At 45.2% G+C, this 25,894-nt stretch overlaps 1 protein-coding gene across 8 annotated transcripts in view; it reads left to right on the top strand.

Moving 5' to 3' along the window:
* Nucleotides 1-25,894, top strand: part of EPS8 (EGFR pathway substrate 8, signaling adaptor) — a 1,868,600-nt gene that overhangs the window by 1,614,965 nt on the left and 227,741 nt on the right. For 4 of the 8 annotated variants that reach the window (XM_069628372.1, XM_069628373.1, XM_069628370.1 and 1 more), the window contains exons 19-20: nucleotides 23,182-23,325; nucleotides 24,229-24,264. In XM_069628372.1, coding sequence (XP_069484473.1) covers nucleotides 23,182-23,325; nucleotides 24,229-24,264 — 180 coding nt within the window. The remainder of the gene's footprint in view (nucleotides 1-23,181; nucleotides 23,326-24,228; nucleotides 24,265-25,894) is intronic. The other 4 variants (XM_069628376.1, XM_069628375.1, XM_069628377.1 and 1 more) reach the window with 1 other exon arrangement.

The following is a 25,894-nucleotide window of genomic DNA, read 5'->3' as shown; positions in this document are numbered from 1 at the left end:
TAGTTTGAGATGTATCTAATTAACAGTCTCTCTTACAGTATATTGATCACAGATGAATATTCATTTTGGTACAACTGAGTAATGTGAAATTACTTGGTTTCAACAATTAACGAAGACCTGTGATTCTTAAACTGAAAATAGAATTGCCATAATTAAAACAGTTTTGATCCTCAATAGTTTTTTAAAGTGACTAAAAGGAAGAACTAATTAATCCATTAAGGTCTTGCATACTCAGCCTTGCACTGATACCAAGGCCCTCCTCTTTTAAATTCCTGCAAGGATCCCCTCACGCGTGATACTAAACATAACCTCTGTAAACAGGATATTCTTGGACCCAGGTGAAGTGATAGTTCGCAGTCAATCCAGCTTCATACCCATACAATGTATTTGTCCTAGTAGGTATATATGGTTCATGGTTACAGACTGCACAGTGTGCATAATAACCCTTAGGGACTTAAGCTTACAAAGTTGTATCATGGACCTGTTTCACAAATCTAAAGCTCTATGGTCAATTTTATTGCCCTAAAATGCTCTTTGATTTATTTCAAAGCTGCCAGTAACACTCACCACCAGTATTTGTCCCCTTCACTTCTCTACTAAGGATATGTCAAAAGATTACAAATATGATTGTACCGGACTTGGGAGAGTAACCTATCACAAAAAAGTTGATATAGTCATTCTATGTTTTTATAAGGTGCTCTACTCAGTAACACAAGTGCAACATTCTTAATAAGACTAAAATATATACTTATGGGGTCCATTAGAAATAAACGTGTTACAATATGATGTACGTGTAAAGGTCAAGTTTATAATGGCAGTACAATTAAATAACTGTGTTGCTCAAAATGGCATTTCTTCTTGGACAAGGTTGTGCTCAAATTAAAACCATTTAATTGTTTCCTCTGTGAACATTAAGGCAATGTTTAATTTGTTTGAAAAGTATGCACACATATTAATGCACACATAATTAATAAAAACCAGGAGATAAGCACAATTGTAGACCCAACATCCTGGTATTCTGAACAAGGCCCTTCCAAAACTATCAGTTCCCTCATAATGCACGCTCCAATGTGAAGGCAACATTCCTGCAGGACACGTGCACATTTCTCCCGATACAAAGCCAATCTCCACATAATACACCTGGGCTACTCTCATTGTACGTTTACTAGAAAGTATCTCAGTTTAAAAACTTGTATTTGTTCTCCGTTTGAAGTGCAATGGCTGAGGTGGTTCTAGCAAACGCACTCCTGACAGCCCTACTTTCACCATACACAGAGAGAGAGTGAGACTGATAATTCTGCTGGATAATATGCCGAGTACAGTTAATATACATGAAAACAGAAAGTGGATATGGCTATTATGCAGGAGATGCACCAACAGACTTTCAAGCAGTGTACATGAAAAAGGGATGTCTAGGAAATGTAATGCACAGCATATACACATGTAAATCGAACAGGGGTTATAGACTCCAAAAACCTATTCGCTTCTCTGTAAACAATACAGGCGTGGCAGTGGAGTGGCATAGAGTGGCAGTCCTGCATGTGAGAATGTGTGAGCAGAGTACTAATTCCCATGACAACTGTGAGAAACAAGCTCTTAAATCTACCTATGTAGGGTCTGCAGGCGGCGTGTTCCCTCTGCGCTCCATTCAAGCACCTGGAAGCTAATAGCTTCAAAGATGAAATGGAATCCAGCACAACAGCGCACCCAGCAGTGGTGTGACAGAGGGGGGCAGTCCTGTGGCTCTGAGGTGAGAGGTGACCTATAAAAGCCAATCTCATTATTGAACTTATATTGACATTGTGCTAGCTGCAGATTGTGAAGGAAAAAATCCTGCGTGGGAATGCAAATAAAACTACTGATACAGGTTCTGGTAAATCTCCCGAAGCAGGTTCAGGCAGCATTATCAGAAATAATCAGACAAAACGTCAAAGGCAAAATCATGGCCTTCTTTCTTGTTGAAACATTGACATTGACTGTGTCGCCACGGTGGAGGTTCATGCTATCCCCGTCACCAGGGGTTAACACTGAACAGAACTGCTGAAATCTGAGAGATATCAACAATAACTCCTTACTGGAGCTATGCTATTCTCTGCAGCAGAGCATAGCAGCTGTGGGTGTCACATCTGTCCCAATTAGCACAAGTAATGGCTCTTAAGTGGAGACAAGAATGCCAATAATAGATAATGGGCAACAAAACCAATGCTCAAAATAATCGACGCTCTGCACCCCAAACAGATACAGAGGATAATTCGGTGATAAAGGACTCTGTAATAGAACGTTTTGTCGAAATTCATTCTTTTGAGCACCATTCACTTCGCACTGAAAATTCTATTGAAATAATGCAGGAAAATCCATAAAAATGTTTAAGATTATGCAACTCCATACTGAATCCACCACTAGCCAATTATGGAGCTGAAAACGAACCAACAAACAATGGAAAAGCAAGATTAGTATTAATCAGAACTACTAGGACAGATGCTGCCACAAGCCTCAATGAAAACCTGTCGGCCCCTGTACTGATAGAAAACGTCTCAGTAACATCTGAAATTTCTGAGATGTATCACGTAGCCAGGGGAGGTTGGCTCAGGGGCACCGAACAAGTTTTAGTAAAAAAAAGCAAACTACAATGAATCCGATAACTGCAATGGCGCATCACACCAAAAACCTTAAAGAAAACGAAAAAGCAAGGAAAAAGGAAAGCCGCAAAAAGAAGCGGCTATCCAAGGATGCCGGGATGCTTTCCAGCTGTCTTTTAAATGAGCCCAATTCCAATATCAGTTTTAACTCGGATGATGAAGTTGAAGATATTGGTGGGGGTGTGATGTCTCTGAAGATAATAGTATAGACAGCATAGAACATTGTTCGACATTGGAGTCAGCACAACCGAATACAAAAGCAATACTTTGGGGGAAAGCCCCAGCAACAAAAAAATTACACCAAGGTTAATACGGTTATCAAAAAAGATTCAAAGCGATTTACTATAAAACATCTGAACCAAAAAAGAAGTAATAAAAGGTTTAATTGTTCGGATATGTTGAAGCTTTTGCAACAGTACATGTGTTAAAATCAGAAGATTTTGATGTTGTGGAGCCAGCAGGAGTGTGCAAACTCCAATGTTACACAAGTACATTGTAGTAGCAGCAACACAGCCAACATGATTCGGGAACACAGAGGCCTTATTGAGACTGGGCATAGAATTGGATGTTGATGAGAATGTGTGTGATCCTCCCCAGCCAGTAAGAATCAAAAGGGTGCTAAAAGTGGCAAGAATGCTGGCAGTGGCAATGACACAAAGCCTGCTGGAGATGCATCAGTCGAAGAAATACAGCGTGTCCTGAAGTGGCTTGCAGATTCTCTACCTATTCTAACGACTGGATAGCTGTGAGAGTTAAGGATAATGAGGGGATACAGCCACTTGTTGGGCAACAAAGAACCATCAAAACTGCGTGTGACATTTTTATATTGCAGGAATGTTGGCTGTTACCAAATTATTATTTTGATAGTTACCACGTTTTTCAATCGTGGGCAAAGAAAGGGGATTATGGCAGACCTTTTGGAGGTATGATGCTGGGTGTAATCCTTTACACGGCCAAAAGTATGCATTTGACTAAATGTGATGACAACATTTTAGCAGTCGAAGTGGACCCTGAAGGTAATGGAAAATTACTAGTGCTAAATATCTACAGCCCAACGGGGGGTGGCCCGGTAGAAGCCGTTTTAAGACCTTATTGGAGATATTATCAGCTTGGATCTCAGGTGGTGAAGAGGAATACTTACAAGTGGGGAGCGACTTAAATGCCTGATGTGTCTGTATCCATGAATATGAGGCGACTACAGGAATACAGAGCTAAGGCAGTATGCCATAGAGCGAATAAAATAAACAGGCCAACTCTGCCTCGGTTTCCTAAATGAATGGGAGCTGATGATGCTAAAGGGTCTAGTAATGCGAGAATGCCCTGGGCAATATGCGTGAACCCCTGGCAACAAGAAAGCTACACTTGACAATGTTTTCCATTTGCCATGAATTACACCAATTAGACAAGAGGGTGTCTATCTAGCCTAAGGATTTTTCAGACAACTCTACCCTCTCAATGTATATTACTAACAAACAGTCACAATGTAATAGAGAGAAGCTGTTTTTGTCAACCACATGGGCAATAGAATCTCCTGGTCTAGTGAAAATGTTGAAAGATCTAAAAGCTTTATGTCCGACTTGGACATGGGAATATATAAACACAGTGAGTCTCTTGATGTGACTAAGATTGAACATTGGATATCCAAATTTAACTTTGAAATAGCTCCAAACAGAATGAGATGTTGACTGAGATATTAAAAAGATGGCTACATATGATAAGACTATCATAGATCATAAAAGACATGTATAGAGATATACGCCATGTGAAAGCAAGTAAAATTGATACAATACATATTCTTAGGATGATTAAGGTCATCAAAAATAAATGTAGAAATTAAATTAGGTGGTGGCGCTTCTCGCTTCGAAAGGCAGCTTGGCAAAAAATGATTAATACATTAAAATCTATGAACACCTACAATATATGGCACCTCCTGGGGCAGGCCAAAGGGAACACAAATAGAAGAATATTAAATACAATAAATGAAATTCGATGGCTTCAATATATAAAAAACAATTTCCAGCAATAAAATGACCTAGAAGAATCTGAACGTAATCCAGTAGCATATATATCTTCGATTCAGATAGAAAGTGATGATGTACTATGGAAGATCGGGCGACTTAACTCCTCCAAAGCTCCTGGGCAAAAAATGGGTTGGCCAGTATAGTATTAAAGAAAAGCCCTGGTATGTGGGCTAGAATAATTGGAATCAATTTCCGAAAAGTGCTACAAGAAGGTCTAATAGCCATTTCTTGGCAAACTGCAATTTGGTACCAATCAACAAGAAGGGCAATCGCAGTGAACCTGCAAATCATACTCTTTTCTCTATGCTTGATACAACATGGTAAATATTTGCATCCGTCTTCTTGGATAAACTCCAAAAATGGCTTGATGCAACCCACCTTTTTAAATTCCAAATGGGTTTCATGGATGGATCGGCAACAACACATAACCTTAGGTTAATGGACCTGTGGAATGAAAGATCAAGCATAAAAAAAATAACCCAGGGTTATGTGCTCTTTTCATAGATTTCCGAGCGGCCTTTGATTTGATAAGTAGGCAGCAGCTCTGGCAAAAACTCTATGGCTGCTCATTGGATCTATTGCATTTTCTAAAGGTACTAAACAGCAATACCACCGCCCAGGTACGGTTGGGGGCTGGGGGAGCGATGACGGATCCTCTGCTAACTACTAGGTGGATCAGGCAAGGTTGCGTTTTGGCTCCCTTGCTCTTCAACCTGTATCTAGCGATCTCCTGAAGTGCTTAAATACTGTTGCGAATTGTCCACCTAAGGTCAATAATCACCTTGTTGGGTACCTCTCGTACAATCTTGTGATCTTTGATCACACATTCTCTGGACTATCATGATCTGCCAGAGAACTTTGGAGGTATGTGGACGAGAATGACCTGAGGATCAACGGTAAGAAAACACAGATAATGTTCACTTGTGGGAGGATTCCAAGACCAAGACCAGAATTGGTGGTTTCTGACATAGTGATTGAACACAACCTGTTACAAGTACCTGGGAATTGAAATAAGTGCCAGACCAGGATTTTCTGACCGTATTATTGCTATGCGATGCAATTAATGGATTTAATAGCAAACAAATTGGAGGGCTACTCACTCAAGGGCACGATTCACCTTTTTAAACAGTGTTTTTGCCCTGCCATCTTGTATGGATTAGAGCACATTTCTATGGGTTTTCTGTTGTGGTTACAAACAGTCATTTATGGAAACTATACTATGTCTCCCGCATTAGGACAAGAAATGAAATTGAGCAGATGTGAAGCACGGTTTACCTACAGTATTTCGAATTGCATTTTTTCGAATGCCATAATGTCAAACATTTGGCCGGAAAAAAAAAATGTGAATGTATTTTTTTTTAAATTATTTTCTGTTTGAAATGGGCGGGGGGGGGGGGCGAAACCTCCTTTATTTTCTTCAAACCCTTTTTTTTTACTCACGAAACCAAAAAAAACATATGAATTCAAAAATAACACATTCCAATTTTTTCGCCCAAATGTTTTTGACATTGTCATTCGAAAAAATGCATTCGAAATATTAACTGGATACCGTGAAGCACCTTATGCCAGGTCTGTTGGTTAACTATTTGAGGCCATAGGGTGGCAACCTGATTGGGAATTACATTTTTATGAACTGAATGGGATTTGTGCTGCAATTTCAACCATCTGTCAGCATTGAAATCGTATGTGTAGGTGGCAGATATGGTATACCGATATAAAAAGCCCCAACCATATGTGCTACTCTGCCCATCAGCTCAGGTATGCCGATTTATACTTCCCATAGTTAGACTTTGGTGTGTGCGCTTGACTGTTTATTTTGGAATTCGATATATTTCTTTCTCTAGTTTTTGTTTTGTGTTCCTGATTTGATTACTATTTTTTTTTAAACTTTTCTTTATTGGCAAGAAGCAGTAGCAGGCGCGTGACATATTACATCAACATCTCTTATTACATAATAAGGCATAGATAACAGTGCAAAGACTCAACAGAAGACCACACCAATTCATAAGAACAAATTAATTACCTCATGGTCCATCGCGAGTCAGCTCATTCAGCCGCCATCTCAGGAGATGGAGGAGAGGATAGAAGCTCCAAGTCTGCCCTGGCGTTCAAATAACTACAAAACTCTGTCCATACGTTTTTGGGGCGAGCATTAACAGGCAGCGTGTTAATATAGTCCTCCTCACAGATTTATGTCCAAGTAAGGGCCTTTAGCCAGGTCTCCAGTGAAGGGGGGGAGCGTCTCTTCCAACACTGCAAAATGCATTTCTTGGCCACCATCGCCCCTATATTCAGGAATTTAGCGGCCCGTCTAGCCTCGGCCCCCTCCCACAGCCCAAACAGAAGAGCAAGGGGGTCAGGGTTAATCCAGAACCCCACCATCTCAGAAAGGGCCTCTAGCACAGCCTCCCAAAACGGAGCCAGTGCCTCACAGGACCAGAACATGTGGGCATGGTCCGCATCACCAGATCTACATCTCGGGCAAGGGTGAGTGTGGTCCCGAGCATATTTACCCACCACGTGAGGAGTATAATACAGGCGGTTAAGTTATTTGAATTGCATGCATCTGAATCTAGAGTTGAGGGAGACCTTGCGTGTGTGTATGCACATTTTGGCCCATATACCATCAGTAATGTCCAACCCCAGTTCCCGGCTCCAAGCATCTCGGACCGCAAGGGGAGGGTCCACAGCACGTGTTATCAACATTTTATACAGAGCGGACACTATGCCCCTACCCCAAGCAGAATGAGCGATGTAGCAGATCTCGGGGGACTCAGGAGGTTATTGCGGATACGAAGGCCACATGCCTTGGACGGCCGCTCTGAGTCTAAAGTACTGGAGAAACTCCAGTGAGGACTTGGAGTGACCCGGCCTCCACATCTGCGGGGTGATGAATTTTCCATCAGGGAACAAGTCGGAGAATGAGTGATATCCCAGGTCTAGCCAGTGGCGCATAAGGAGCTTATCCTGTGTGGGGGCAAGGCCCGGGAATGACCACAAGGGTAGCCATTTGTAGAACGGGCGGAGTCGGAGTGGGGTAGTAGAATCTGTTTCCATGCCCTGATGATGGCGGCCACTGGGTCAACCGGGGCGTCCGAGTGATACGAGTGAAAAAGGACCAGGGACATAACATTTACCTCCTCTGTCGCAAGGATCTCAAGCTTAACATGTGGGGGGGGGATCCTGATGACGGTACCAGTGTGTAGCGTATTGAGCCTGAGTGGCCGTCCAGTACAATGTAAGATCCTGTGCGTTGAATCCCCCCTCTCATAGGGTAATGTCATATGCTGCCACTTCCTGCGTATGGCAATGGAGTGCCATAGAAAGCGGGCGAACCCCGCATGCAGGTCCGCGAAATATTGTTTCCCAGGCCAGATCGGAACATTAGCAAATATGTAAAGTAGTTTCGGAACTATGATCATTTTGATTAACGATAGTCTCCCAGATAGTGAGAGGGGGAGGTTGGACCATCTCCTCATCTTGGACCCCCAGTAATTGATGCCCCCAGGAGCCCACTTAAGCGGGAATTCGCATGCCGGATGGGGAGTTGCTGGCGTGAGGGGGGAGATCTCTGATTTGGTGTAATTTATAGTGAAGCCCGAGAATGTGCCAATTTTGATGATTTTGCGAATTATTGGGTCAAGATGGACCGAGGGGTCCCTAATGTATAGAAGTACATCGTCCGCATAAAGTGATATAATCTCGGGGGCATCTCGAAGTCGTATCCCTTTGCGAGTATGGTTGTCTCTTACACTATCCGCCATGGGCTCAATAGCCATCGCGAACAGAAGGGGAGAGAATGGGCATCCCCGACGTGTCTCCCTGTGGAGGGTAAATGAAGCTGACAGATAAGTTAACCAGAACCTTGGCCACAGGGTTGGTGTATAGTAGCTTGATATAGGACAGCATGCGCAGGCCGATTCCCATCTTCTCAAGCACTGCCCAAAGGTATTGCCATGAGAGCATGTCAAAAGCCTTTTGGGCATCAAGTGTCACAGCAACCGTGTTGGCTTTGGGGTCAATTCTGGAGATAACATTGAACAGTCGCCGAATGTTTAAGGCAGTTTAGCGGCAGGGACAAAACCACTCTGGTCAGGGTGAATTGGGTATTTCATGATGGGGAGGAACCTATTTGCAATGATCTTGGCAAATATTTTGGTGTCGGTATTCATGAGGGACAGGGGCCTATAGGAGCCGCATTCGTCAAGAGGCTTACCCGGCTTGGGAAGCACAGTGATAACAGCCTCGCGCAAGGACCGCGGGAGGGTAGCAAGGAGTAGCAACTCATCCCACACCTCGTACAGGCGCGGGGCCAGCAAGGCGACATGCTCTTGGTAGAATTCAGCAGTTAAGCCATCTGGGCCAGGAGCTTTCCCTTTAGGGAAGGTAGAGATGACCGCTCCAATTTCATCCAGGGTGATGGGTGAGTCTAGTTGCTCTTTAGTGGCCAGATATATAATGGACATGGGGATACGGTCAAGGGGCATATCCATATCATGTGGGCTGTGTTCGCGCTGCTGGGCGTAGAGGTCTGCATAGAAATCCGCAAATGTTTCAAGGATGGGTTGGTCGGACCAATGCCGAACTCCATCCTTGTCGATAATGCTATCAATGCGGGCTCTGCCCCTGTCATGATGCCTACCCCCGGAGCACCAGGCCAGGCCCAGCACCCCCGGGAGCAGGCATCACGCCCCCGGGTAAAAGCCCAGCGGCCCTTTATAGGGGCTCTTTGGACTCTGTCCTGGCGCCGTTGGCGCCAGGCTCATGTTGGGCATCATTCCTGGTGCCATAGGCGCCAGGCTCATAAGGGGAAGTGTTTGGTGCACTTACCTGAAGCAGACCATGCTGCACACTCACCTGATGCAGACCATGCTGCATGAAGAACCAAGCCAAATGAGGCTTAGGAGGGACTATTTTTTTGAAGGAACTATTTTGTTACTTGGGTGGGGCTGTGGACGAATACTCACCTGGAACTTCTTCCAAAGCTATTTAAGCCACGCCCGGACAGCCACACGTGCTTCACGTTGTTCTGCATCCCAGCAGCTGAACGCTCACTGTGTCTGCTCCTGCACCTGGACTCCAGCCACGCCCGCCTCGAACCTGGAACACCTGTAAGGGAATAAGAGAAGAGAAAGGTGAAAACCAAGAACTTATTCAACCTTCTTACCTGCATCCGGAATCTTCACGCCAGCATTCCTGAAGGAAGACTTCCATTTAAAAGCACTGCGTTGCTTGCTGCAGCACCGCGCTTCACTCAAGAGACGCCGCCCAGCTCCATCGCGGCTCTCAGCACCTGTCGCCACATCTCTGCACCTAGGGGAGAGAAGAAGAGACAAAAGGTGAGCAAGGGAACACAAGAGGAAAGCCGAATTTTCAGCCATATTACTTACCGGCTTTTCTTGGTGAACCATCCCACATCTCGGGTCGGCGCCGCCTCTTTGGCAGGTACCGCACCCCGGCCCCTATGGGGAAAGGACAAAAGACATTACTGGGGAATTATAAAGACATTTAGAGGGGTCGCCCTCATCACTAACTCACCTGATTTTACCACCAGCAATTTAACCTCTCAACGCATTGCCTTTGTTCTGCACCTGAAATAAAGGACAGAAAAAACAACATAAAAGGAGGCTCACACTTGAACTTTTGCATCTTCATACTTATGGCGTATCACTCAGAAAAGTCAAGTGGATGTGCCAGCGCCATTCTGAAAACCAGTGAAGTAACTGGACGAACGCGTGCCCCTGCACCAGAAGCAGGATGGAGAGTTCATCCTTCCAAACCATAAGGTGAGCTTAAACCAGGGATTTTGGAGGACTCGGAGAAGAACGAAGGGGGACAAGGGGGAGCAAGCACACTATTCAGCAGACAGTTAATCCCCTTTCTCATCTGCAGAAGGATATTCCTACGGGCCAGACAAGCAAGATTTGGGGGTCCTGTTCAATCGGTGGTCCAAATTCTGCGCATCACGCTTGAAGAGGCCACAGCAACCCAGACCAGCGCCTCCGTGGGAGCCAGGTGAGCGTTACAGCCCCCTTCAATCCGGGCAAAGCGGGCTAGGGTTCGGCCAGGTCTTTCCCCTTCGCCATACTTCCGAGCCGCAACAGGTCGGGCAAGATATCTTATCTCGCTGAGGGCGAGGGTCTCAAACGTGTCGAGTTCAGTTCGTATCTGCGCTAACTTGGGTGGGGAGGGGGTGGAAGCGTATTCACACTCCAGTACCTTGAGTGTGGACTCGGAGCGACGTAAGGAGTTCCTAATGTCTTTCAAGACCCCAGCCTCCCTGGAGATACACATGCCTCTGATGAACACTTTGAATGCCTCCCACCTTACCGCATCTGTTGTGTCATGGCGTTTGTTGTTATCGAAAAACAATGTGATATCTGCAAGTATGTCGGCCTTGAAGACAATATCGTGTAGCGCCTCCGACTGAAAGCGCCAGTTGGAGTGGCAGGGAAGGGCAGGCTGCAGGGAAATGTCCAAAGTGACCGGGGAGTGATCGGAGAGGGTGCGCTGTAGTAACTGCATGTCAAGTTTTTTGCCAATGAGCACGGCCGAAAAGAGAAAAAGATTGATTCTGGAATGGCTGTCATGGGCAGAAGAGTAGAATGTGAATTCCCTGGTCAGTGGGTGGAGTGCTCTCCAGGCGTCAATCAGGCCAGCTGGGCCCATGTGTGCCTGGAGGCGACGGGCGGCCCTGGACATTATTCTGGGGGCAACGCCTGATCTGTCCAGCTCAGTCCATTATGAGATTCATATCCCCCCCCAGATGATTGGGACCCCAACATATCTCTGGAGCATGACATTGATGTGGTCGAAAAAATCAGGTGTGTCTATACTCGGGGCATAAGTGTTAACAAGGAGGCACTCTGTGTTAGCAAGCAGACAGTGGAGGATCACATACCTACCATCTGGATCAATGTGGCTGGTACGCAAGGAGAATTCCACAGATTTATGAATTAAGGTGAGGACACCCCTGGACTGGGAGGAGTAGACCGTGAAATACTTGTTGGGGCCCCATGTCGGGGCGAGAGAGGACGATAGGTGTCCAAGGACATGGGTTTCCTGCAAGAGGAGTATGCTGACCCAGTGTCCCTGGGCGTATGCTGTTATCCTGCGGGCCTTAGTGAAGTTGCTGAGCCCTCTAATATTCCAAGACATTAGCCTAATAGCCATCATGTAGACCTAGGGGACATCCCAGCAGTGTGTGGTGTTATTTGTTGAATATGAGCTGGGGTGTCAATGCACCGAGACGCTGCCTCGCAACCAGAGCTATTACTGCCCTGCCATTTTTGTTATAACATCCCACACTGCCCCCCCCCCCCCCAACACGGCAGTGGCAGGTAACCCACCCGATGATCCAATGCGAGAGTGCCAAACCCAACAGGGCAACGCTCGCCTGTGCGCCCAACTGGGGCGCAACCAATGACCATAACAAGCCAAACTCGGCATTGCAACTGCAGCGGGGGTCGCTGCTGCCGTGAACCTGACTTTAGTGGAAGAACGGTGCGATACACCATAGGTAGTACAGCAGTATAACATGTTAAGTTTCCAGGAGACATTGCAACAAGTTACAACTAGCAATGGATATACAAGATTTAGGACTCATGAAATAACAAGGAAAATGCAACTGTCGAGTGCGCCAGTTGTACAGAAGGAGGCGCAGACACTGGAGACCAGACAGGGGGCCTCAGCTCTCATCCAAAGGCTCGTCCACCGGACCGGGGAGGGGAATATGGGATTCAATGAATTTAACCGCCTCGTCCGGGACAGTGAAAAAGTATAATTTATTGCGATGGGTGAGTTTCAGCCTCCCGGGGAACAACATAGCGTATTCCACTTTCCTCTCTCTGAGCAACTTTTTCACACCATTGAATTGTCTGCACTCCATTTGAATATTGACAGAGAAGTCAGGGAAGATTCGGATAGTTTGAGAATCCAGTTTCAACTCACCCCTCTCCCGGGCCAACCGCAGAATGTGATCCGTGTCCCTAAAGCTGAGGACTTGGGCAATAATTGGCGTGGGGAAATCGCCGGGCTTGGGGTGGAGGGCCAGCACTCGGTGGGCTCGTTCAATCGTGAAGAAAGGGGAGAGCTGAGGATTGCCCAAGAGGTCTCTCAGGAGGTTTTCAACAGCTTGTTCCATTTTGCCTTTAAGAGCCGTCTCCGGGACCCCACAATGCGTATATTGTTCCTGCGAGATCTGGACTCCAAGTCGTCGCAATTCGCCTTGACTTGCTTCATATCACGCACCAGGTCAGAGACTGTGTTCTGGAGCACGTGGACCTCATCCTCATTGGCCCCGATCCTGGTCTCGGCCTCGACCAGCCTAGTGCTGTGCTGGTCCAGTTTGGTGCGCAATGAGGCTACGCTAGCGTTGATATCATCTAATTCTTCGTGGAATGACGCAAAGTTTTTGGCCATAGATTCCATCAGTGTTGTAAGATCTGGCTGGGGAGAACTTGAGGGTGCATCTGGATCGTCCCTGGGCAGGGCAGCCACCCCCTGCTCCTGTCTGGAGAGTGCCTTGGCATATTTGTCCATCGCCCCAGCTTTGTTGGCCCTGCGTGATTTGTTGGACATGGTTGGGGATACCGAGACCCCGGAAGGAAGTCTCGCGAGATGTTAGCAACAGTCCTCGGGTTTTGAGGGCCAGAAGGGTCAGGAGGGTCCCCAAATTCCCGTCCAACAATGGGCCGACCGCTGTATAGGGATTGGGGCAAGGAGTACACCAGCCGGGTTCGCTACAGGGCGCCAACACCCCTGTGAAAGATCAGCCCGAGCGACAGGCCGTCCCAGGCGGCAGGGCAATCTGATGGAGGCAAGCAGGGGGTGGTGTTGACGAGGGCAAGGCGAAAGCGGACGGGTGCGGATGGGAGAAGCTGACAATGTGCCCCAAGCAGCCGAGAGATAGGGAGTGGATAGTGGTAAAACACCCAGGAGCGAAGCTGAGCACACAGGCCACCAGGGGGGTAACTGAGCCTCCCAAGGCTGAAAGGCGCATGTGCTTGAGGCAGCCAGTGGTCTTTGGAAGCTATAGCCCCCGATTTGTGAGTTCCATGAGTGTAAAAGTATCAAGAAGCAGAGGGGGGGACTCAACCTCCCGCAGAGTAGGAGGACAAATGCAGTACTGGGGCAGGGCACCAGCACTTTCGTGCAGAGATGGTCGGTGCGTCCACTGGTCAGATATGGCAGCGCAATCAGGGCAGGTATCCAGCAGGCGAAGCGCTCCGGGGGAATAGTGGGGCCCCAGGATCTCAGCGTCAAAAGCGTTGGGTACCCCGATCCAAGGCCACTCAGCAGGTGCAGAGTGTGGGTGAGTGAGAGCAGGTTAAGCGGGCGCCGGGGCGGCAGAAAGGATGTAGGGAGGGCAGGACTCCACCGGCGGCGACCGCCCAAATCCAAGGACACCGCAGAGATGATTAGGGCAGGTGGCCCCCAGGAGCAGGGGAGCCCAAGCCCCAGCGAAGCCGGATCACACAGGGGAGGAGCGGCTAGGTCCCGGGCCAGGAGGGCCCAAAAGATGCAATGGGGTCGGTGGGCCCGAGGCAGTTGGAGGTATGGAGTTGTGTGCCAGTGGGGCAGGAGCAGCCGGGAGCTGCCTGATGTGTGCGGGGGCTCATAGAAAGTGCTGTGAGCCGGCTGCGTGCACAGTCAGTATGCGGGGGCACAACAGGGTTAAACTCCGGGGCCGGCTCCTCACCTGGAGATGCTGCGTGTCCCAGACGCCGCGGAGGCCCCCAGCTCTCACCGAGCCGCTCCGGATAGTTGGAGGCGCGGGCAGCAGCGAGAAGGCGCCCAAGCCGCCGCTCGGAGGAGGAAGCCCGCAGGGGATCCCAGCCGACCTCAGGGCCCCGGAGGGGAGAGGGAGCTCAGCAGGATCCGCAAGGTGAGTCCGGGCGGCGCAGAAGTGTGGCAGGCCGCTCCGAAGCTCCGGCAGCGCAGAGCCGATCAATGAAGCAGGCTCCAGCAGCAAATCGGAGTAACGCCCCCGCCCGCTCAGTCTGGGCCCGCGGCAAGCCCGGCCGCCGCTCCCCACAGGAGGCGTGGGCCGAGGAAGAAGCGCCACCGCAGGGACGCCGATGGGCCAGAGTTGCAGTCAGCATGGCAAGGGGGAAATCGGGTCCAGCCTCCGCGTTGGCAGCTCATCACGCCTCAAGCTATCGTAGGTCGGTTGCCGACCACCAGGAAATGACACGCCGCGGCCTCAGCAATCCACGTGTGGCAGGGCCCGCAGTAATGTAAGCGGCTCCGCAGGCCTCAGTTGGCGGGTACTCGGCTCGAGATGTAAAGCGGCCCAGCACGGCACCGGACGACCGATTCTCATCCAAACTCGGAGGTAATGTTGACCTGGGATTAATCAACACAGAACACTCGTTCCTAGTGCAGGATAGTGTAGTAAACCGCTGATTCAGGCGGATAATTAGTCGTCGGGTCACAGAGCTGAAAAGCTAGGCAGCCATCTTGCAGGCTGCTCAACAGCGCCCCCCTGGACTGTGTTTTTTGATATTCATTTCATTGTTTATATATTTAGTCTGGTCAGAGCGACTGGGGGTCCCCCACTTGAGTGATTCCCTTCACTCGCTTGGGGCTCCACCCACGGCATGCCCAGATTAACTCTTAGGTTTCATGCGATTGATTGGCTGGTGACCTATTACAACAGTTATTATTTGATACTAGCACTTTAAACAGTATGCACCTTTTTAGCTAATTGTTAAATATATTTCTATATATTGTACTAGAGCTTTAGACAATTTAATACTTTTTTAAGACTTTATTTGCAACTAATAAATATATTGTTATAAATCAATTTTGTTTTATGTATGATGATCTGTGGGGCAGTTAGGGGGGTCTTTACCCTGTCTACATGGTTGAATGATGTCCTTTGAGTGAACTCCTTTGCCTTTCCGTTGGCTTGACCTCCATGTATTATTGTTTGTTGCTTCCCTTCAGCCAGCGAAGTAGGGGAAACCCATCATTTGTTTTGCTGATTTATACTTCTGATGCAAACAAATCACGCCCCATTATTAACTATCCATGGGACAGCATTGAAGCTATTGCCCAACAAACGAAGTGGTTGCATATGTCAAGCAGCATATCCAAGAAACAGCCAGACATGTGCTGACCGAATGTTGTGAAATAGGTATTGTTTACATGCAGTACTTGGGCTCCTTTTGTACATGTTGAATTCTATTAAGGAAGCTCCTTTCTGGCCTTATTGCCTAATTTCTACTAACCAACAACTGCATCTGGCATGTTATAGAGTCTGGATGAATGTCACTCCTAAACTGTTCTAGAATATTTTTAGTGCAATTTTACAAGGAAAGTATCTAAATGGAATTAAGGACTGGCAACTTGATGCAGATGCTGTTTGATTTTGATCTCTATTTGTCTTTTAAAATTATATGATATGGAAATGTATTACTGAATGAAATTGTATTAATGAATGAAATTGTATTAATGAATTGACTTGTTTAAACTGTTTTTTTATATGCATACCACTCAACTCCTTCTTGGAGACTTCAACATGCATCCCTCATCCGGACACTTTCCCGACCTCTGCAACTCTTTCTATTCTCCCCTCTGGCCCGACTCATTCTGCAGGTCACACTCTGGATTCTCTGATCTCCTCGGACCCTCCCCCTCTCTATCCCTCTGATCACTCCTCTCTCCTGGAGTGATCACTCTCTCCTTTCCTCCCACCTCTCCCTCGCTACTCCTCAGGCAAGCCTTTTCCAATAGTTCCACCTACCTTCTCGGTCATCTCGGTCATCCGACCCATGAAGCGTGTGTCAGTTGAGGCTTTTGCTACCGCTTTTTCTCCCCCTCCTCTACCTCGGGCTGACTCGCATCCTGACACAGCCCTTTCCACGCTCTACTCCTCTATTTCTGATACTCTGGATGTTCTTGCCAAAAGCCAAGTGTAATTCTTGGTGCACGACCCTCACCCTTAAACGCAAGTGTAGGGTGACTGAGAGGAAATGGCAGGCTTCCTGTGCATCCTCTGACTAACTGGCCTGCCGCCTGCTCCAAAGGCAATACTGGCTCCTTGTCTGCACTAAAAATAGAGCCCATATCCAAGCACACATCTCTGCAGCATCTAACAACTCAGCCAAAATCTTTGAAATCTGCAAGGAGCTGGCCAACCCTGCTGCAGTCTCTACTACTCCTGTCGCCTCCCAAGCCCCTTGTACGGCCAGGGCCTCTCACTTCATCGAAGTAACCCAGTACATCCTGTCCACCCTCTCGTCCTCTCTCCCCCCCACCCCCTTCTCTCTCTCTCTCTCTCTCCATTTCCTCTGGCACCCCTGCAGCCGTCTCTCCTCCTTCCTTCTCATCTTTTCCTCTGTTCTCCCCTAACGAGATTTCCAGACACGTCTGATCTATGAAAGTCTCGTCAAACCTGTTCATCCAAAACCATCAAGGACCACATTGACAGTCTTGCTCCGACTCTGGCCGACTTCTGTAACCAATCCTTCGCCTCTGGAGTCTTCCCCACCCCTCTGAAACACTCTTGTGCACCCACTTCTCCAAAATCCACAGTTGACCCTGCTTGCCTGGCTAACTATCGCCCAAACTCTATCACTCTTTTCCTGGGCAAACTCTTGGAAAAGCTGTCCATCTGACAGCTTAATCTTCACACCGACTCTGTTGGTTGTCTCCATGACCATCAGCCTGGCTTCAGAGCTGAATCATGGAAACTGCTCTCCTGAACATTAGTGAAGACCTGCTCTCCAGCCTTCACTCTAACATCCCTTCTGTCCTCATCCTGCTTGATCTCTCTTCTGCCTTTGACCCAGTCAACCATGCCATCCGGCTGAACCGTCTCCGTGATAACCTGGTTATCACCGATCAGGCCCTGGCCTGGCTGACCTCTTTCCTCTCTGATCGAACTCCCAGGTCCAACTTGGGTCCTTCCTCTCCTCCATCTCACTCTCTACTTGTGGTGTTCCCAAGGGGTCTAACCTCTCTCCCTGGCTGTTCAACCAATACCTGGCACCTCTTGCCCACCGCATTGCTGCTCTCTGCTCTAACTTTCAGTGCTATGCGGATGACTCCGCTCGTTTTCAGGCTTCCCTCTGCCACCTCTTCTCCCTCCCTCATCTCTGACTGTCTGTCTGCATCCAGGAATGGTGTGCCACCAATGAGCTCTGCCTTAATGCCAGTAAGATGATATTCTCCAAGCAACGAGTTGGGGGTAGATCTCTTTCCTCGGGTGGTGCCTCCCTCTGGAACAGCCTCCCTGCCACTATGAAACTTGAGGAGAACCATGTCCGGTTCCGGAAGCACCTCAATACCTTCCTCTTTACTTCTGCCTTCGCTCTTGCTCTCCCTCTCCCCTAGTACTCTGTCTGCTTCGGCTCCATGCACCTGGATACCCTCTGATTTCGGGCCCAGGTCCCTGCCCACCCAGGCTCACCCCTGCACTGCCTCCTGGCAACCCTAACATTTTTGTCTGTAGCTGTAACGGTACAGTTCCCTTACCTGCACTTATCAGACACGCCTTGTCTGCGCTTCAAACCTCGCACTTGCCACCCTGCTAGCTGCACTACCAGTTGTTGTTTTATCCCTTGATCAGCACTTTCCACCTCTCTCCTCTCCCTTGCACTTCCCCTTCCTTTTTCCCTGCACTTGCCCATTCTCAATGTCACTGGCCTTAGTAAGATTGTTGTTTTTTGTCCTCCCTTGCCTGAAACACGTGTTTGAGCGCGATACAAATAAAATATCATATTGTAACGTTCTGATGAACTATACAAATAATAGTGATCGAAACGGAATTGAGGGTGGTGGTGTGGATGCATATTATCACAAATTCTTTTTATTAGGTTGTATGTATGCTCCAGATTGTGAGAATCCAACCTTTTGTCCACTGTCACACATAAGTAACCTACCTTCAGAGCAAGAATATGGTCTTGGCTGGGGACTTTAACTTATTTCTGGATCACGTATTGGACACACATTTAGCAGGGAGAAGTAGTTGTGTGACTACAGGTGATGCAGTATGTTAATGTCTGAATTTGGAGCAATTGGTTGATGAATGGTGCTCCTTGAAGGAAAGGTATTTATTGTAGCACAAAACAGAAAATCTTTTCATGAATAATCTTATTATCATAGTGCTCTGACTCCTGTCATCTCGGAAATGATACATTCTATACGTTTGTCTGACCATGCTTTGCTTAAAGTTCATGTTTGCCCTGCTGACTGGAGCAAGAAAGGCAGGTATTTGAGACATTGAGAGGTAGGGTGGGCACCGCTCTGTCCTTATAATAATTCAACGATATCACTCGTCTTTTTGCAATTATATATGGGAGCTCACCCTTTACCCTAGGCACCGGGTTACCAAAACATCCACAAAAACGGAATGGACAGCTTACATCCCTGGATGAGCTCACTCGCACTCCCCTGATCGGGTTTCAATCAATGTAAAGAATAGTTTGTTCTTTCTTGTGTAGTTATATTAAAAATCATTAATCCACATTTCCTTCTTTGATTTTTCAATCTCCTTATTTATTCCTGACCAGTCAGTGTTTCAAAATTATAGCCTATGCATTTCGGACTTCCGTCCATCATCAGGGCTGTTAACACTATTCATAATAAATAAATCAATGACAATCCCACCAGTGTGATACATTCCCAATTATCCACCATTCAGTGAAATCCGTAAAAAATTAAAGTTTGATCACATACCCAATTGTAGTTGTAATCCAAAATGAAATACCACGAAAAGATACATAAAAAGAACAAAACGGAGATTCATTATAGAGCATTATTTTTAATAAAGCACTGAGCATATTTTAATCATATGATTGTATAGGTCTCTACCTGTAGGTCTTCTACCTCCTAGAGAGTATGTTCACCTCTGCTGTATGCATTTCTGAACAGCACTTCTAAGCAGCTCCTATTCAGTAAATACATAACCTTATTTAACTCCCCTCAGAATCTAATCTCTTTTCTTAAGTCACATAATTTCGTCTCCCTTAGAGTTGTCATTCTTACCTGTCGTAGGTTGCTGCTGTCCAGACGTGCTGGCTGCTCAAAAGGAGCTGCCGCCGTCTGCGATAGCGTTTTTATACACTAATCACTTACGCGCATGCACGCAGTGTCTTACTCGATGGCTCGAACTCCTCTTTTCTCTGTAAGACACATCGGCATAACCTACTCAATAGGTATCCTCATATCTGAATAACTCTCTTCTTATTTTGGGAAAACCATACAATTTGGACTGATTCCGTGTATCTAGAGCGTGCGTTGATCTATCGCGCCTGCGCGCGTAATGAACACTACCTTGCGGGGTCCCGCGCATGCGCCTGGACCTCGAATGTAGTGTTACTCTCTGTGGTCCTCACGGACAAAAATTCAACTCTCTCTTCTGCCTATATTACAGTACTCTGTGTCCTGCCTTATTAAGCGAACATAAACATTGTACTTATGTTTACATGCATGACATGACCTACGGTTTGATACCACACAAACTCTGTTTACCACTTATTAGCTTACATGTAAAACTGATTTTTGCCAAATGGACATATAACACTATATACATTTGTATACATTTCCGTTCATATTGTGATGCTCAATAGAGGGAATCCACTATAGGCAGTGGGGTCACTGCCTTACGTCCCACAGGGAGCTCCCTGCGGGACATATCATAGACCCTCTCTTGGTATCCAATGTTCTACCACTTTTGCATCACCATGTCTGTGTTCTCTGAAACTCACAAAAAGCACATAAAGTTCACTTCCTCATTTATACCCCCTGGTCTCAGGGAGTCAAGTCGATCGATCCAAAACGATTCTCGTTGATTCAACCTTTTCCCCCAAGTCTTCATGTGCATTAAGTTGTTTAATAGTCTCAAAAACTTGTATCCTCATCTGGCTAATGTTGTGCTTCATTGTGTTCCAATGTCTTACCACCGCTGAATTTACATTGTTATTCCGAATGCATGATCTGTGCTTGTTCCATTGTAGTTTTCCAGGTCTTTTCGATTGCCCTACATAATAAATGCTGTATGGGCATTAGATCGCGTAAATTATATTTGGTGTATCACATGTTGCATATCCTTTTAGAGACCTATACAATCATATGATTAATATATGCTCAGTGCTTTATTAAGAATAATGCTCTATAATCAATCTCCGTTTTGTTCTGTTTTTTGTATCTTTTCGTGGTATTTCATTTTGGATTACAACTACAATTGGGTATGTGATCATAGTTAAATTTTTTACGGATTTCACTGAATGGTGGATAATTGGGAATGTATCACACTGCTGGGATTGTCACTGATTTATTTATTATGAATAGTGTTAACAGCCCAGATGATGGATGGAAGTCCGAAATGCATAGGCTATAATTCTGAAACACTGACTGGTCAGGAATAAATAAGGAGATTGAAAAATCAAAGAAGGAAATGTGGATTAATGATTTTAAATATAACTGCACAATAAAGAACTAACTATTCTTTACATTGTAGGTATTTGAGACATAACACTTCATTATTAAATAATGCTGATCTTAACAGTATGGTGCCATATATTTGTGAGGACGTCTTGACCATCAGTAAGATTAGTTCATCTGATTTAGGATTTTGTGGCTATCTTGCACGCGCTTATGAGGTTAAAGATGCCTTTTGAACAAAGCTGCGAGAGAAGGCACTGAAAGGGGTGGATTCAGCTGAAAATATGGGATTGGAATATCACTATCCAAAAGATAGGCACCCAAGACTACCCCTACAGCAAGAAATACAACATCAGTTAGGCCTTCAAGAATTAAATATGCACTGTTTTGGATTGTGACAAAACTAAATGGGACCAAGAGATATAATATAGGGGCAATGTTGGCATTTAGACATGAGAAACTGAACCTTAATTCTTGTGTCTTAGGCATAGGAAACACCCCTGGTTTACATTTTTTTAATGCAAACTTGAATGTTGGTGGGGCAGAAGCTGACCCTAGGCAAGAGACATTTGTTGGTAATGTGTACCTATACAAATTAGTTTAACAAAAGTTAACCAAAAGCAGCTATGCCTTTACAGAGGAGGCGATTAAGCCAACTATCAAGTTTTAATAAAAGAAAATCTTCTGCCCAAAATGGTTGCATTCAGGCATTTGCATCTGTTAAAGAATGTGCCTCCAAAACAAACTAGGATTTTTGAGAAGTCTTCACATATTCCCTTGTTAACCTTGCAAACAAATATCATGTAGGACTTGCACCAATCAGTTCTATGGAATAAGAATGGTTAGGGAATGTGGTCAAACGTGCAGTGCCATGAATGTTACTTCAACAGTTTATATCTCCAGTCTATAGACACAGATACACATATATTGTTAGCACAAATATGTTTAATCAGTTTTTGTACAGCCGACATGTGTTTTGACCACACTTATGCTAAGCAAAACATAGATTTTGACTAGATCAATATATAGCAAAAGAGTTGTTTTAAAAACCATCCCAGAGATCTGTCAATTAAAACATTTGGCCGAAGGAGAACCAAAAGATCTGGGACTTAAATAGTTAATGCAACTTCTGTATTTTTATCAACATTTCAATCTTAACACAGAGGCCTGATAGGAGCTACTTGTATTGATTCCTGTGGCTCAGCCTTGAGTCTAGATTAAAAGACAGTTGTTCGGAAACACCTTTACAGTAAGCAAGAGAAACCACATAAATAGTCTTTAACTCAACATTGCATATTATCGCCATTCGTCATAATCAGAAGTCCATTTGATGATGCTGATTTTGACCTAAGTCAAGGAATCACAATTGTTTTCCAAATGTGGCATTAATTTTCCATAGGTTTTCAATGTTTAAAGCAAAATGTTGAAATGAAGGTCTTTTTTAGCACCTTTGCAAGCATATGTATTTATGAACTGATAAATCACTGTTCAAAGAAATGGCCTTAATATAATGGCATTTTTGTTTAACCAGTTCTGTTTAAAAATACTAGTTGTTGGTCATCTCTTTTTAGTATACGTTTTAAAGAAAATTATCACTTTTCTGTATGGTAAATTGGTATTGTTCAGTAGTTGCATCCATTGAATAATAGACTGGAGCATTGCGCATGCATTTAGCTGCACTACAATTATGCATTTAGAGAAAGTCAGTAGGACCTTGATCTGTTTGTTTTGCTACTGGTAAATTAAGACGGGCTGTATTCATGTGAACTCTCAGGTTGTTTACAGAAAGAAAGCACTGTGTATACAAAGGAAGAAACTGTTCAAATATTAAAGATAACCATTACTTAAAGAATCAACAGTCTTTCTCTGTGTATATATCAATTTACTGACAGGTTTTTTCAAAAGCTTTCTAAGAGTTCATGGTCCTCAGTATTGATTTCTTGTTTTAATTGTATTTTTCTTGGTGGTTCACCTTCTGGAACAATATCACTGTTAGCAGTACATCATTGACACCCCGTTCCAGGTTGCTAAAATTGGTTAAAGTAAATTTGTGCTAACATGTCGGATTATGGCATGGTGAATGTACACACTGACTGAAGCAGATTTATTCTTGCGTCAACCTATTCTAGATTCTAGATGACCGAAAACAGTGGTGGAAGGTCCAAAATGCAAGTGGAGCTTCTGGATTTGTGCCAAATAACATCTTGACTGCATTGAAAACTCAGGAACCTGGAGTAGGACGCACAGAACCTCTGTACAGTCATACAATACAGGTAACTACCCCCTTATACTGAGGGAACCTCTTTTAATACACAAGGTTCATTTAAGCCATACTTTCTAGAAGCCTTCATAGTTTTGTTGTGTCTTATTTACAGTTAATAGTTTGTATATTGCAAGATGATTGACAGGTGCTATCAGAAAGTCTTCTTTAAACATTTTATGGAGTGTTTGTATTTATTTGGCCAGACCCGCCACACACAGAGCAAATATATAGACAGTGGAGCAGGTCTCTGTTCATGTTGCAAGCACATAGTTTCTGCAAAATGCGAGCCAGTTATTGTTGGGTAATTCGATGGCGTATAAAAAGGGTACATTTAATTACAGGGGGACATATATAAATTCGGTATACATTTAGGCAATGGGCCAGTAGTTATGTGAACACAACATACATTAGTTTAGCATGAGGGTAGGGCGGCAGGGTGGTTATGATAGAGGGGGAAGTGGGGAGAAGGGTAGTGGGGATATGGTTGAGGCTTGAGGACGGTCTTACATAGTTCCACTGATGAAGCTACTTGTATGCCTGTTGGTGGGTGGGGAAAAGTAGGGGTTGAGCACTCCACTGGTGGGTGAAAGTAAAAGAAGCAGGAGGTTGTACAAGTACGATTGCATGACATAAGGTGACTAATTTTTATTTGCGTTTAAAAGAGATCATGCTAATGTTCTTTCGTAAATGGCACATGGTTGTTTTTCAATAGTTGTCATTTCAACTTAAGCCTCATGACGTTCTTTGCTTTATACTAGTGTGCTGTTCTCTAGAGTGCCATCTGTCTATTAACTCATAATCTCATCCTGCATCTTTTCACTTTATGTAGACTTATGCTTTTACCAGCTTCATTGCTCTTTGTATGTTTGTAGTATGCTTATTTGATTTGCTTGTCACCATCCTTTGTTGATAGCTGTTGATGCCAAAGAAGGAGTTTGAAATCTTCAAGGTAGGTCTCTGTGTTCCCTCTAGTGCAGTGAACTTAGTTTCCTAACTGTACCCAAGCTTTTCAATCCGCTTCTAGTCTACAGTACTTCGCTTTTTACTTGTATGATGAGTTTGTGCAGATAGCGCACAGGACACTTCCGCCGTGCCTCATGTCAGTGCATTTGCCTGAGCCCCCCTGCCTTTTCTTCCAAGCCAAATCCTTTACTGAACTTTAGCTCAGAATGGTTTGTAGGGCGCTACATGAGACAAACTATTTCAGAGCACCCAAAACAATATCAAGTGCTATAATTCCCAGGGTCCTACCATTGCACCAGGGAGATGTTATTCCAGTTGTGGTTTTTTACTTTTCATTCTGGGACATGTAGTCCACCATTACAACTCTAGGACTACACGTCCCAGAATTCACAGAACACAACAGGAATGGAATAAAATAGAATATCCTGAATGTAATGGAGCATGTCAATTGGATTTAATGGGGAAGAGCTTCAGCATGGCCACTAGATTTCAAATGGCATGTTATCAAAGCGTCCCTTAACTTTAAGTGTGAGGCTTTCATTCCTCTGTGAAGCACTTGCGGGCATACAGACCAGGGAAAACTCTGCCACTCGTATTACCCTTCTTACCGGGGTGGACTGTGAACCCTAGAAATAATGTTCAAAGTGCCCCAAATTGCAACTTTTCAGCAAACCCAACCCTTTTCCTATGAGAAAATTTGGAAATAAAATAGGTTACCTCACAGAAGAGGCCCAGGGTGCAGAGGCCTACCGGGAAATCCGACCCGAGTTCCCTTATAGGCCAGTCCACCCCTGCCTTCTTACACTGTGAAACGGACAAGCCCATCCAAGCAGATTTCTACTCATGGACAGCTCTAAGTAACTGATAAGCTGGAATAGGTTAGTGTACCCGGTCCACCAGATGGTATGCAAAACTGATGGTCCCTTCATTGGTTTCTCAAAGTTTAGGCAATTTATTGGAGCAATAGCTTTTATAAATCTACAATGCTGCATTTGTAAAGGCCCCCTTTTGTCATATGTGTTCTACCACATTCTTAAACTGAGGCTGCCATTTTACATTTTAAGGTGTTCAATAATTTGTCAGGTAGTGTACACATTACCCCAAGGTACTTTCTGGTGATTTTCATTCCATTGCAAAAAGCTCAGCAGTGCTTCCCAAGCCAATTCAGATGTCACATGGCAAATTAGCATAACCTGGATAACTGAAGCATTGCCGCTCCAAAGACCAGGTTTGCAAGACTAAGATAATGGTAGATAATGCCATATAGTGAGTCACTTATGTCCTATTATCTTTGATCGGAAGGTTCTGTTTAATTGTCGCTCGTCCATTTACAATCAGGTGGCATGTAGCACCAACCAAGTCTGCATATGCACACGAAGTACTCTTTAACCAGTGCCTTTCATCCCACTACCTTTAGTGTGAGTAGCCTTATGACATATCCTTTTGTGGTCTTCTATTTTTATCCTCTTATTTAACTGTTTCAAATGTACACATTGAGTCCTTTTCACTTGTTCATTAGATTGTAGCTTTGAGAGATGCCTGTGTGGTGTCTGCCTTTTGACTGCTTTTTTCCAGAAACATTTCCGTGGAACTGCTTCTTGTAAATATGGAGTGTT

The sequence above is a fragment of the Ambystoma mexicanum genome, chromosome 12 (genome assembly GCF_040938575.1).
Source record: "Ambystoma mexicanum isolate Mex_15411 chromosome 12, UKY_AmexF1_1, whole genome shotgun sequence".
NCBI lineage: Eukaryota > Metazoa > Chordata > Amphibia > Caudata > Ambystomatidae > Ambystoma > Ambystoma mexicanum.
The sequence above is the reverse complement of the archived record's forward strand: the minus strand, read 5'-3'. Positions and strand labels throughout refer to the sequence as shown.